Genomic DNA, 14,138 nt, shown 5'->3' on the forward strand with positions numbered 1-14,138 from the left:
CTGAGTAATCAGCACTCAGATCAAGAAACAGGCATTGACAATATCCAGAACTTCCTGTCATGCCCAGTTCTTGTCACTACTCCCTTCACAGATAAGCATTATCTTCTAATACTATATGTTAGCATGGCCATTTTTAAGAATTTTATGGACTTATATGGTATGTATCTTTTGTGATACATTCATTTTTTAAAAACATAATTGTAATACCATTGTATTTTTAATATGACAATAGTTATTATATATCTTATATTAAATATTTAAATTTTCAAAATTATCTCATAATGCTCTTTTTTAGGTGATTTATTCACATTGGGATCCAAACAAGGTCTACTTGTTGCATTCGGTTGATGTCTATTAACTTTCTTTTATCTTTGTTCCCTCTCTTCTTTTATCCCCTTTGTCATATATTCATGAAGAAATCAGGTGATTAACTCCCTTCCTTTTTAGTTTTTTTAACAATAACAGAATACCCCGTTTCCCCGAAAATAAGACAGTGTCTTATATTAATTTTTTCTCCCAAAGTTGCACTAGGTCTTATTTTCAGGGGATGTCTTATCTTTCCATGCGCTAGGTCTTATTTTCAGAGGATGTCTTATTTTCGGGGAAACATGGGTAGTTTGATGTGCTAAGCAAATACAACTTAGCTCACAACCTGATTTATACTTATTCAAATGAATATTCTTTACTGATGATTCATTAGATACAAAGGTGCCCACATAAAATATTGAATCAGTCAAGGCAAATATTAGAAAGCAGCTTTGAACTAGCATTAGCAGAGAGGGATTCCAGAAGGTTACTGGGGAGCCATCCAGGAAAGAACTGCAGTTCCCACCAGCTCTCAGCACCTAATGGGTGATATGAGGCTTCAGGTCTCTCTCTGCCTCTACATCTCCTGCAGGCGTAGGGCCAGTGATCTCTCTGGGGCAGTCATTCCTCCCGCCTCCCCATCATCACTTATTTGCTGACGTAACCAGTCATTAGTCCGGATTATGCTGATTGCATGCCCATGGTGGTATTTAACAAGTTTTCCTGTCCTCTCTATTTCTTGTAAACTAGTAGTTACTTTTTTTTTTTTTTACCTTTATATATATTAAAATACCAATGCTCATTCTTAAAATTTAACAGCTGCTAGAGAAAAACAAAAGGTATAGATTATCTCTAGTTTTACCAACAAGATATAATCACTGTAAACTATTGATTTGACCACAGGAATCCCCTTACTTTTTGTTGTTTTTATTGTTTTAGTACTTGTTGATATCCCATTGCTCTTAAGCATATACTTGGAAACTCTTTCCTAATTTTTAGAGTCTTTCATGATTTGAAACAAGATTAGCTATTTTATATTTTTTAAACCTTAGAACTAAACATTTTCTTGTATTTTAAACATGGGAAAACACAATCAGCAAAATAGTAATTATAAACAGCTAGAATGCCTTCTACTCTGTACACATAAAGTGCTTAATAGTGAGTGATGAACACACCAAGCATGTGAGAATCGGGAATGAGGGCGCATTTCCTTAGGTTTACACTCAAAACAAAGACGTATGCATTGAAAAATATTTTTCATTATTTATTTGTGGTTTTTTTTCCTTAAATTACCTTTAATATTTTGAGTAGAACAGTTTGAATTTTATCAGAAAATTTAAGAAAGTGAAAGATTCTCATATTCTTTCTCATTAATTTTAATGGTTTTGCTCTTTGTTTTTTAATAATGGATAGGATCCCTGTCAAAGTTTGCCTTACCTGGGAAATCAGAGGTGGCATCTTCCTGCAACACGAGTAATACAAATATCTTCCAGAACTATGCCATGGAGGTACAATTTTAATCAAAAGAGCATTTTTATGTACTACTTTATAAAATTTACCTTTCTAAAGTATTGATGGTCTTGGATAGAGTAATTCAATGGTAAATATGTAGAATCTGAAAATTTCAAAATGTATGTTGCACCTGAATGAACTTAAAATATCTAGTATTTCAGATTGTTGAAGTTGTACCATTTTTCCTGTTTAGAAAAGTTCCTTTGGGATTTATCAACATACAAAAACATTTTCATTTCAGCGTTTCTATTTATCCCTTATTATATGTATGTTCTCTTTGAATTTTTATTTTACATCTTAAACACTTAACAACCAAGTTTGCTGTGCAAGCTACACTTGTTTGATGAAGGAACAGGGAGCCATTTTGGCATTTATGTCAACTTTTTCCATCATGTTTTTCATTTTTTGTATCAGTTTAATGTAGCTATCTGCTGGATGTGCTGCTCCATCTCATTTTCTTACAATAAAAAAGTTACTTTTTTACCCTTTAACATTTTCCCCAAATTTTTTGGTATAATTTACTTTCAAAAACAGTTGCATAAAATGGAGAATAAATTTGTATGCAGTAGGAAAATAAATGATGAGCACTGATGTTACAATTTACAAAGTTTCTGATGGCTTCAGTAATTTCTACATTTTATTGATTTAAAGACAGTATTTATGTTTATCCACAGCAGCTATCTATCGTGACAGACCAGGGGGTTATTATTGTTTTAAATCTCCAATCTGTAATGGCTGATACTCTTGCAAAATACATTGATCACACGCTTAGCTGTTTCAGCATTGACAAATTACTTTAAAGGTTTCTAAGTCATCCCTTCAATTTCTTTAACTTATCTTATTACAAACCAGTAAGAATTTGTGGACTAACATTTGTCTGGTGACTGTACTTTGAGTAGCACAAATCTATAATGTGTAATTACAAATACTGATTTGGGGTATTAACAAATTATGCTTGGGTTTACTTTTCCATGGCAGGCCTTTTTAGTAATTATAATGGTTAAAATGCTCGCTTAAATGCAAGTTTCCTTTTCAGGCAAAATTTTTGGAATAGATTTAGCTGAAATAGTTAAAGATAAATATATAATGCAATGAATGTAATTCATATTTTGTTTGTAACTTCTGAATCCTTCTGAATTTTAGTTTCCCAGTATATTTGTGAATTGAACTGGTTTTTAATTTGTAATATGCACCAACCAGCTTACTTTATACAGTGCCGTTTTCTCCCTCAGGTTCTCATCTCAAGTTGCTCTCGGTGTAGAACTTGTGATTGCCTTGTCCATGATGAAGAAATCATGGCTGGCTGGACAGCAGATGATTCAAATCTCAATACTACATGCCCGTTTTGTGGCAATCTTTTCTTGCCCTTTTTAAGTGTCGAGATAAGAGATTTAAGACGACCTGGAAGGTAATGATTTATGCTTTTTTCCCTTCATGTTTAAGAATCATTTCCTAGAATCTCTCCTTTCTCAATAAGCTCCTTTGATTCACATTGCAGATACTTTTTGAAGTCAAGTCCATCTATAGAAAATATACATTTTCCATCCTTTTCAAGTCAGGGAAGGCAGTCTTGTATTTCAGCATCAGCTTCTGGTCTTGACACATCTGTTAGCTCTGTTCAAGGGAATTTTGATTTAAATAGGTGAGTATATTATGTGGAACTATATGTTAACAATTTATATTATACAAGTTTCTTATAATGACAAGAATTAGATGAACATTTTAAGGTTTAATTTGCTATGTATAATAGACTCATAATCTTAAATTCTAAGCAAAACAATATTAAAATTATCTTAATAACCTAAATGTTTAAGTAGTTGTAGTTTATGCTCTATGAATCCTCATGGTATCAGTTATATATTTATATAATGTAATGTTTACTAGTATTTTAAAGGTAAAAATTTTGTAGAACACTTGAGGTTTATAATGAACACCTTTCTCTTATGTCTATCTCTTCAGGAATTAAGTCAGTACTACTATTTTGGAATATTTAATCTTCTATTTAGGATTATTTCATCTAAAAGAATTTGGAGCTGACAAAGGAACTGTAAAATTTAGCTAAGATATATATACAATAAGCCTAATATATATAAATCTATGCTTAAAATTCATTTTGGAGAAGTACCAAATATAGATAGCTGGCAGAGGAAGCCATATTGGTAGCCACATGTGCAAAAGAAAATGCCTGCATAGTACCAGCAGGCTGGTATGCTCTGCTTAATCCTAAATGCTTAGGCAGCGAAATCGCAAATCTGTATGTGCACTATTTTTCATCACAGGTCTGTTGTAGCCCTTACGTTGACTGCCACTAGCTTATGAGTAGGTGGGAATCTCCCTTCCCACAAGCTGAAAGAATAGATGCCTGTTTTCTCTGCTTTATATTATCTGGGCCTGCTGTAGTTCCTGCTGTATAAAAGTTGTCCACTGTTTTTGAATAATTAAATGGCTCTTGAATATTTAAAATGCACTGGATAAAAAGGAAATTTAACATGACTAGACTACTTAAAAATATATTCCTTTTTCCAAGCTGAAGCCTGAGTTCCTTGGATTTACTTTGCTATGTCCAGCACTGATGCTAAAGAGCAGAATATGGTCTTTCTAGAGAAATAAAGTAAATCTAAACAGTGATATGCTTTTTTCTTTTTTCAATAGCAAATCTAAACGGCTGGAAAATACATATGCCCGAAGTATTCAGATTCCTGCTGATAGATCAAAAACAGCTATATCAAAATGTCCAATATTTCCCATGACCAGGAGTGTCAGTACTTCTGGTCCCTTGGATAAGGAAGACTCTGGAGGGAAGAAGCTAATTCCTACAGGCAGCCTGCCAGCTACTTTACAAGGAGCTACAGTATGTATTTTGGTGTTTTTAAAAATTTGGACATTGCCGAAACCAGTTTGGGTCAGTGGATAGAGCGTCGGTCTGCGTACTAAAAGGTCCCGGTTTGATTCCCGTCAAGGGCATGTACCTTGGTTGCAGGCACATCCCCAGTGGGGGGTGTGCAGGAGGCAGCTGATCGATGATTCTCTCTCATCAATGTTTCTAACTCTCTATCCATCTTTCTTTCTCTCTGTGAAAACTCAATAAAATATATTTTAAAAATAAAATAAAAATTTGGACATTGGTCATTTACATGATTTTGTTCACCTTGTCCAAAACAGCCTTATTAGCTTTAATTTTTTTAAATCTCATCAGAGGATATATTCATTGATTTTAGAGACTGAGGAGGGGGGAGAGAGAGAGAAACATCAATGTAAGAGAGAAACATCCATCGGTTGCCTCCCATATGTGCCCCTACCGGGAATCGAACTAGCAACTTTTTGGTGTACCAGATGATGCCCAACCAACTGAGCCACCTGGCCAGGGCCAGCTTTAACTTTATTATTGTAAAGGAGAGTTTCTTATTCCATGATACAATTATAGTACCTTTCTACTTACATGGAAAACACTGACAGGAAATTTTTTAATGACTTCGTATCATAAATCTTGTATTTACCATTTATGGTTTTTGTTTATTCAACAGGATTCTTTAGGATTAGAATGGCACCTCCCAAGCCCAGATCCTATCACTGTCCCGTATCTCAGTCCTTTAGTAGTATGGAAGGAACTTGAGAGCTTATTGGAAAATGAAGGCGATCATGCAATAACAGTGGCAGACTTTGTGGATCATCATCCAATTGTTTTTTGGAACCTGGTGTGGTATTTTAGACGTCTTAACCTGCCCAGCAACTTACCTGGATTAATTCTTTCTTCTGAGCATTGTAACAAGTATTCAAAGGTATGAGAGTAAAAAATTAACTAAAAGGTAGTGCTGTTGTTACCATGGTAATGTTTGCATATTCCTAATCACAAAAAAAGTAATGTTTATGCTATTTTTAATAACCATCTTAATCATTAGACTACTAAGATTGATCAAATTGTGTTTACAAATAATTTTTCTTCTTACAGTTTAAGTCATGTTTTTTAGCCTTCTTGTAAAATTTATTCAAAATGGGTTTGCATTTTAGTTATGGTCTCAAGAATTAACTGTAAATGACTCTTTTGAGAAGAGTTTGTGAGCTGGCCCCACTCACGTTTCAGACCTCCTTCAAAAACAAGCCTGACACTTCTTTAAAGAGGGTCTCTCTAATTCATATTGCAGTCATGTGCTACCATTCTCTTCATTCCTTTACTCTGAATTTTGCTTAACATTTAGGTAGTCATTTTGTTATGTGTTCATTTGTAGTTTTGATACGCTGTTCTATAAAAATGTTCTTATTTTTCATATGCTCTCACCACGAAACTGTGCAGCATCTAAGTTCAGAAACCTCGTATTCTCCTTTCTTGTGCTTTATATCTATGACTGTGCGTACATTTTGGATTTTCAGTGCATGATGAATGAGTGTCTAAAGGTTAAGTCAGTCAGCATTATCTGGCCTAGGGTCTTGGACTGATGCAGAATGGGGCTGCCTGGTTTGGACCGTCAGTCATAAGCTGGTAGAGGTTACCCTTCGTACTACCCTTCCTCACAGGGCTCTGGACTTTGTAAAATCTGCTTCAGAGCAGAGATCACTTTACTTTAGAGATCATTGGATTCTCAACTCAGCCCATCTTCAGTCAATATAAAATGCATACAAACCAGTCATTTTCTGTTCTCGTTATCTCTTGCACACATACATCCGAAAAACATTTATAAGGTTATTTATAAGATATTTGTAAAACATTATGTAAGGATCATTAATGAATGTTTATTTTTCAACACAGATTCCCCGCCATTGTATGTCTGAAGATAGTAAATATGTTTTAATACAAATGTTATGGGACAATATGAAATTACATCAGGATCCAGGACAGCCCTTGTATATCCTCTGGAATGCCCACAGTAAGTGCGATCATAGAATGCTGGCTCTTTTTATATGAGCGTAATCTCTACTTACTTTAAATAGTAATCTAATGTAACTGACTTTTATTTTACTATACTACTTTTTGTCTTACAGGTCAAAATCGTACTCTTTTGTTTGAGAGTGAGTGTTAAGTTTAATGCTTTTAGTGCTTATCTTCTATGGAGGTCAAGGTTTTTTTGTTTGTTTTTTATGTTTTGGGGTGTTTTTTTTGTTGCTGTTGTTTTTTTTGTTTTGTTTTTTGGGGGTTTTTTCCAGTAGTGTTGTATATGTGCTGAAGGGTTTATGTTTTGTAGAGTTCTGCTTTTAGCATATTGCTTGTCCCAATTTCTTCTTTATATTTATTTTTGTTTGTCTGTTTCCATCTGGGCTGCTGATGTAGAACTTCCCCCAGGAGCTATATTAAGGAAAACAGTGTTTTTAAGTTTTGTCTTTGAGGCCAAAAAAGCTTTCAGCCTATTTTTATCATTATCTTTTTTATTTTCTTTTTTCTTTTTTCTTTCTTCACTTTAAGATTTCTATTGCCCTTAATTTATTTTTAGTGCTTTGTAACTTCTTTGCCAGCTATCAGTTGCTGCTTAATTACATTCTCCTTTCTACAAAGAACATTTTCCTTTAACTGCTTCTTGGTTCTTTTACAGCCCAAAAGTATCCAATGGTCCATTTATTACAAAAAGGTGATAATTCATTTAGCCAAGAACTATTGAAAAATATGGTAAAAAGCATTAAAATGAATGATGTCTATGGACCAATGAGTCAGATTTTAGAGACACTGAATAAATGTCCTCATTTTAAAAGACAGAGGTAAGTCATTATCTTAAATGAACATATTGTTCCTCTAGGCATATTAGTAATTTGTTAGAATATCTCATGCTTGTATTAGCATAAAATTTTTGTAGAAAATGAATAAACTATATGTATAGTAATATCTTCTCCATTCTTCCCTCCAGGAGTTTATATAGAGAAATACTATTTCTCTCACTTGTGGCACTGGGAAGAGAAAACATTGATATAGGTAATTCTGCATAATACTTAACATGTAATACTTATATATCATAAAATATATGTGTGTGTATACTTTCAATATAATATAGTTTTTATATTAGTAGTCTTTATTATTTTAATAATTTATATTCATAATATACTTTTTCTTTGATTTTTTTTATATGAGATACTTTGACATTTTGCTAATGTTAATAATAATAATAAAGGTAACAATAGAATTTCCATGTGATCCAGCCGAAACCGGTTTGGCTCAGTGGATGGAGCATCGGCCTGCGGACTGAAAGGTCCCAGGTTTGATTCCGGTCAAGGGCATGTACATTGGTTGTGGGCACATCCCCAGTAGGGGGTGTGCAGGAGGCAGTTGATCGATATCTCTCTCTCATCGATGTTTCTAGCTCTCTATCCCTCTCCCTTCCTCTCTGTAAAAAAATTTCAAAAAATTTCAAAAAAAAAAAAAAAAGAATTTCCGTATGATCCATTAATTCCACTTCTGGATATATACCCAAAAGAATTGAAAGCAGGGTCTTGCCCTTGCTGGTTTGGCTTAGTGGATAGAGCATCAGCCTGAGGACTGAAGGGTTCCAGGTTTGATTCTAGTCAAGGGCACATGCCCGGGTTACAGGCTCGATCCCCAGTGGGGGACATGCATAAGGCAGCCAGTCAATGATTCTCTCTCTTTGTTGATGTTTCTATTTCTCTCTCCCTCTCCCTTTCTCTCCTAAATCAATAAAAATATTTTTTTTAAAGAAAGCAGGGTCTTAAGGAGACATTTGTGCACCCATGCTCATGGTAGCATTATTTATAATAGCTAAAATGGAAACAACACAAGTGTTCATTGAAGTATGAGTGAATAAACAAGATGTGATAAATACATACAATGGAATATTATTTAGTCTTAAAAAGTAAAGAAATTCTGACATATGCCACAACATGGATGAACCTTGAGGACATTATGTTAAGCGAAATAAGCCAGTCAAAACAAGTCAAATTCTATTATGAGTCCATTTACAAAGTACTTACAGTAGTCAAATTCATAGAGACTAAAGTAGAATGGTAGTTGCCAGAAGCTTGAGGAGTGGAAAATGGGGAATTATTGTTTAATGTATGTAGTGTTTGCATTTTATAAGATGAAAAGAGTTATGGAGATGGATGATTATAATGGTTGCACATTATGAATGTATGCAATACCACTGAACTGTATAGTTGAAAATAGCTAAGATAGTGGCCTTGGCTGTGTAACTAAGTTGGTTAGAGCAGAGTCCCATTTCGTCAAGGTTGAGGTTAAATCCCCAGTCAAGGCATATATAAGAATCAATATAAATAAGTGAAACAACAAATCGATGTTTCCCTCCCCCTTTCTCTTCCCCCTCTCCTAATCCTCTCTCTTTCCCTATCCTTCTCCCTCTCCCAAAAATAAAAAATAAATAAAAATAATAAAAATTTAAATTTAAAATTTTTTAAAAATTAAAAATGGTTAAGATGGTAAAATTTTATGTTATATATATTTACCTCAATTTTAAAATTTGGGAAAATCATTTTTAAAAGTTGGTATCTTAAAGCTCCAAATTTCACTGGTCTGTGTAATCTCACTCTAAAGAGCGAAAGAGCTGTGGACTCTAACGTCCCCGTTTTCCAGCTCTGAAATTCTGTGGTCCTTTAGTTGTCAGAAAAAACCCTCAAGATTCCTTCTTGGTCTTTAATTTTGCAGTTCTGTAGTATTACAACACTTGGTTGTTGTCAAAGTCTAATATAAATTTCTTTATGCCTTGTTTCTTTGTGAATTTTTTTCAGATGTATTTGATAAAGAATACAAGATGGCATACGATCGTCTCACACCTAGTCAAGTCAAGAGTACACACAACTGTGATAGACCACCAAGTACAGGAGTGATGGAATGTCGAAAAACCTTTGGAGAACCTTATCTTTAAGAGTGTGTGTGTGTGTGTGTGTGTGTCTGTGTGTGTGTGTGTGTGTGTGTGTGTGTGTGTGTACTTTCAATATGTATTATATAATCCGTGTATAAAATAACACTTTTAGACTCTAAACTTTTTTCTTCAATTTTTGAAAATGGATTTGTAAATGGCTCAGAATGTCCATATAGCTTATGTACAGAATATTTTAAGAAGAGAATAGTGACAAATAGGGAGAGAGCCACTCTGTTTCCCCTTTCCTTTTTTTTTTTTTTTTTTTTTTACTTTTCCTGTAACAATCAATTAGTTTTGTGATGAGGAAATCCCTAAACAAAATTAGTTCCCATAAAATAAAACAGCCTTTTCATGGCTTCTCTTGAAAGAGACAGATTGAAAACTCATGTATGGAACTTGAACTAATGTAGTATTCCCTGTTTTCATAGACTAGTCAAATGTTTTGACCATGAAGTTGTATTATACATATTTTAAATTGTTTATAGTAAGTTGATATTTTTTTAATTTTTAAACTTAATATAGCAAGCTTAAAATGAACTTAAACTTGTAAAGCAAGCAATGAAGTGCTTATTTTCCTTGTCTGCTATTTGAAGTGACTAGTACAGCTGCAGATCTCTATATGTATATCTATCTATCTCTATTTTTTTTATGACTTGGGGGAATGATTAAAAAAAGTTGTCAGTGATAGTGTCTGTGTTGTCCTGGAATTGCACGTTAGCACTCCTACGCCTCGCTGCAGGGCGTGAGTCATGACAAGGGCGTGCACCGCCCAGACGGACTCACTGAGCCCTGTGGAAGGAGGGCCGAGAGGCTCCGAGTCTGTTTCTGCAAAGTCAGGGTCAGCGAACCACAACTGCAAAACTTCTCTGTTGCTAATGGATACACACAGGCCACAGGGAGAATAGCTTACGAAGCCAAATATCAGTTTAAATTTTAATACTCTACATAAATATTTATGTTGGGAAATGTGTCAGACAGTGCACTCTATTCTAGGTTTTAACTTTAATCTAAAATATTGGGTATGATGCAAATTGTACTGTATTTTTCGGGAATATGGTCTACTGGAGTATTCAGTTAACATTATATACACGTATAAATATTCAATTTTTTTTTCAAAAGTAGAAAGAACTCTAAAAGTAAAGTCAGAGAGAATTTCTAATATTGAGGAAATTCGCTTTTTCAATAAGCCTTCAGGATCTGAAGTTTATGGAATTTAAAATCCAGAAATCAGACAATAAATTGAATATTTAAGCACCATGAATAGACTCTAAAATATATTTTTAATATCATTTCTAATTTTACTTTCTTTGGGTAATTCTGGTCAAAAGTATTCCTTGGCTGTTAGAATTATTTATAGATTTTCAATGTGTGTGTATGTTTGCATACATTATCAATAAGGAAGGAATTCTCTAGCCAATTTCAAAGAAAAAAATGGGTGGTCTCAGTTTATGTATAAAGCCAGTAGCACCCAGGACATTTGGACTGGAGATTTCATGAAGTCGTGAGGCTTAGAATCAGTTCAGCTCCAGAAAACCACCTTTTGAGATCACACTGTTAGTGAATATCACCACGCTGAAACATTTCACAGCTTTCTTCTACTCTGGAAAATAATGGGAAGAGTTTGAAAATGTAATATTTTAGTTCAGTTAGTTTGGGGCTAACTTTGCTTACTTGAAAAATCTGGTGCTATGCACATGTGTCTGCCTCTCCTTTGTAAATACCACTCCCAATTTTGTCTTTTACTATTCAAATCCAAGCTTCACATTCTGAGTCTTACGATCTCTACATCAGCAGTCGCCAGCCTTTGGGACCTCAGGGACCACCAGGTCTGCGGACCCCTTGTTGGCGACCGCTGATCTGAATCACTTGTAAGCTGTCCAGTGAGAAATGTGTGATAGGTGAGGCTTTTGGCATTGCCCTCAAACATCCCTCCAGACTGGATCCTGGGGTTCTATTCTGGCTTTTGTTGTTTGTTGGTTGGTCTGTGTCCCTTATAAGAACAGCTTTCACTATGTTTACCTATCTTTAACACAGTATGAGTCACAGTTTTTTTTAATTTCAAATCTGACCAAAAACGGTGAGGTAAAGCCCATTCCTCATGGGTCAAACTTACTTGGAAAGTGAATGTAATTGATATCCCCTCCCCCCACACACAGTTTTGTTTCTGCTTTTGGTTGGGTTTTGTTTCCCCTACTTTTTAATCCCCAAGGAATATTATTTACACAAATTTAGTCTTGAAAAATACTCTGAACCATGAAAAGGAAGTGGTAAACTCTGCTCAAAACAAAATTAAAATATGATCATCCTTTAAAATAACCCTATGCATTCTTTCCTTCAGTTTTTTTCTCTGTTGACCATACATTTTGGAGAATCATGGCCAGTTGTGTTGGAGAGAAATACCCTTTGCTATATTATCTGTCTCTAATTTTCTTACTCTTAGTTTTGTTTATATGTTTAATAGTTGCAAATAAATCATTCTGTGTCCTGGTATAACTTTACTACTTTTCAATTGTGTTTTGAATGTCACACATTTGTATTTTATATCATATTTAGGTAGTTTATCACCCTATTGTCAGGGAGTTATGCAGCTTGTTCATATTCTTATTTTGTCTTTTATGATTGGAGGGGTGTTTTTTTACTTTAAAACTCTAAAATCACCGAGACCGGTTTGGCTCAATGGATAGAGCGTTGGCTTGGGGACTGAAGGGCCCCGGGTTCGATTCCAGTCAAGGGCATGTACCTTGGTTACGGGCATATCCCCAGTAGGAGGTGTGCAAGAGGCAGCTGATCGATGACTCTCTCTCATCGGTATTTCTAACTCTCTATCTCTCTCCCTTCCTCTCTGTACAAAATCAATAAAATATATTAAAAAAAAAAAAAAAACCCTAAAATCACCAGCCTGTTTTATTATATGACTAGTGGCTCAATGCACAAAATTCGTACACATTAAAAGGGAATTAGAGGAAATATTTTAATATTGCTATTTGCCCTTTCTCTATAATAGAAGTGTCAGAGATTAAAGAAAATTAGTAAAATGTATATGAAAATCTCCCTCCTGTCAAAGTCTGGGGTGCACTGCAGACCCAGAGTGAAGTCCCTGCCCATGCTCGCATGTCTCGAAATTGCATGAGACCCAGATCTGGCTGGCACCACCCCCATTAAGCCCCGCCAGGTGGGGGCGTAGCCTCAAGTCCCCCAGCCGGGCCTCAGGTTCTCTAGCCCCGAGGCTGGTGCTGGGGGGGCAGGAGGGGGTGTTGCCTCAGGTCCCCTGGCCCACTGGTTCCCTGGCCCTGGCACAAAGGTGCAAGGGCATGAGGGTGTGACAACCATTTGCATATTAGCTCTTTATTATATAGGATTTTCTAATACGTCTTTCCATTTTTGTATGTAGAGAAATGATCCCTGAAAATGTTGGTTCAGCATTTCAGGTGATAAATACTAAATTTACTTTATGCTGGTAATTACTATATTTTAGTGCAACTAACAATTATTAGCCTACTGTACATAGAAGGCTGTTATGTTGACTTTCTAAATACTTTGTCAGTATACGGTAAGAAAATGCCCATTTGTATGGTAAAGTGTGATAGCCCAGCTTTGTTTGTATTCCCCCCTCTAGACCTTGAAGGCTGCTTCCAGGCACCTTCTCTCAGAGCAGGAAGGGAAGAGCAGACTGCACTGGGCCCACCTTTGTGCTCGAGTCTGTATTCTCTGCCCTTTCTGTTTAGACACAAGGCTGAGATTCACTTCAGAATTGAATTCGGTAGCAGCTGCATACCAGTTTACCTCCATGTCCTCAGTCCTTGGTCTCTTCTTTTTAATGCCTTCATATTACCCTCTTCCTCTGGCCTCACAGTGCATTTGCTGGCTTAATTATTCTTGTTCACAAAATTAACAGTGTACAGATTCACACAGGCATTTCTGACTCTGATTCAAAAAATCTGTGTGTGTGGGCTTGTTCTCCGAGATGGGAACAAACTCATCTGACAAAGTTACTGTGGCCCTTTCCACGGTAGCTGTTCATTTGGATGGCTCCCTCCTTTGGTATTTAATGATTTTCTTTTAAACATAGAACTGTGATAGACCAGTGGAGCAACTGATGGAATTTTCTTTAAATGAAATTCTCCAGGTTTTACCTGATCATCACAGGGAGGGGCCTGAAGAGCAGAAGCAGTGCCTTGGGTGTGTGGGCAGCCTTAGGCCAGGGGGACCTGTTGGTTCTAGTGACCCCCCACCCCCAGGGGTAGACAGCCTGATCATGAGCTCTTTCCATGAACCTTTTACAGAGACCAGTCCCACCTGCAGCAGGGCCTGCCCACAAAAACAGGGTCAGAACCAAGGGTATTCTTTGACATATAAGGTTGACCAGTTCTTCATTTGTATCTACCAGGCTTTTCTCAGAATATTACATTCCAATTTTGGCTGCCTTTGGTATTCAATCCTAGATAATAAAGAGATGATATGCAAATTAACCCTCACGCTGTCATGAGATGGCTGTGCCCACAGCAGAGG

General features: G+C 35.7%; 1 protein-coding gene across 9 annotated transcripts in view; it reads left to right on the forward strand.

Moving 5' to 3' along the window:
* The window catches only part of DENND4A (DENN domain containing 4A), a 109,220-nt gene extending 97,093 nt beyond the window's left edge, over positions 1–12,127 (forward strand). For 6 of the 9 annotated variants that reach the window (XM_084886473.1, XM_084886472.1, XM_084886475.1 and 3 more), the window contains 10 exons: positions 1,720–1,814; positions 3,051–3,226; positions 3,317–3,460; positions 4,471–4,669; positions 5,343–5,597; positions 6,563–6,680; positions 6,796–6,822; positions 7,341–7,503; positions 7,650–7,714; positions 9,496–12,127. In XM_084886473.1, the coding sequence (XP_084742599.1) occupies positions 1,720–1,814; positions 3,051–3,226; positions 3,317–3,460; positions 4,471–4,669; positions 5,343–5,597; positions 6,563–6,680; positions 6,796–6,822; positions 7,341–7,503; positions 7,650–7,714; positions 9,496–9,632 (1,379 nt within the window). In that variant the 3' untranslated portion in view covers positions 9,633–12,127. The remainder of the gene's footprint in view (positions 1–1,719; positions 1,815–3,050; positions 3,227–3,316; positions 3,461–4,470; positions 4,670–5,342; positions 5,598–6,562; positions 6,681–6,795; positions 6,823–7,340; positions 7,504–7,649; positions 7,715–9,495) is intronic. The other 3 variants (XM_084886476.1, XM_084886477.1, XM_084886479.1) reach the window with 1 other exon arrangement.
* Positions 12,128–14,138: the final 2,011 nt, after the last annotated feature.

The sequence above is a fragment of the Pipistrellus hanaki genome (assembly GCF_964339955.1).
Source record: "Pipistrellus hanaki genome assembly, chromosome: 1".
NCBI classification, from domain to species: Eukaryota; Metazoa; Chordata; class Mammalia; order Chiroptera; family Vespertilionidae; genus Pipistrellus; species Pipistrellus hanaki.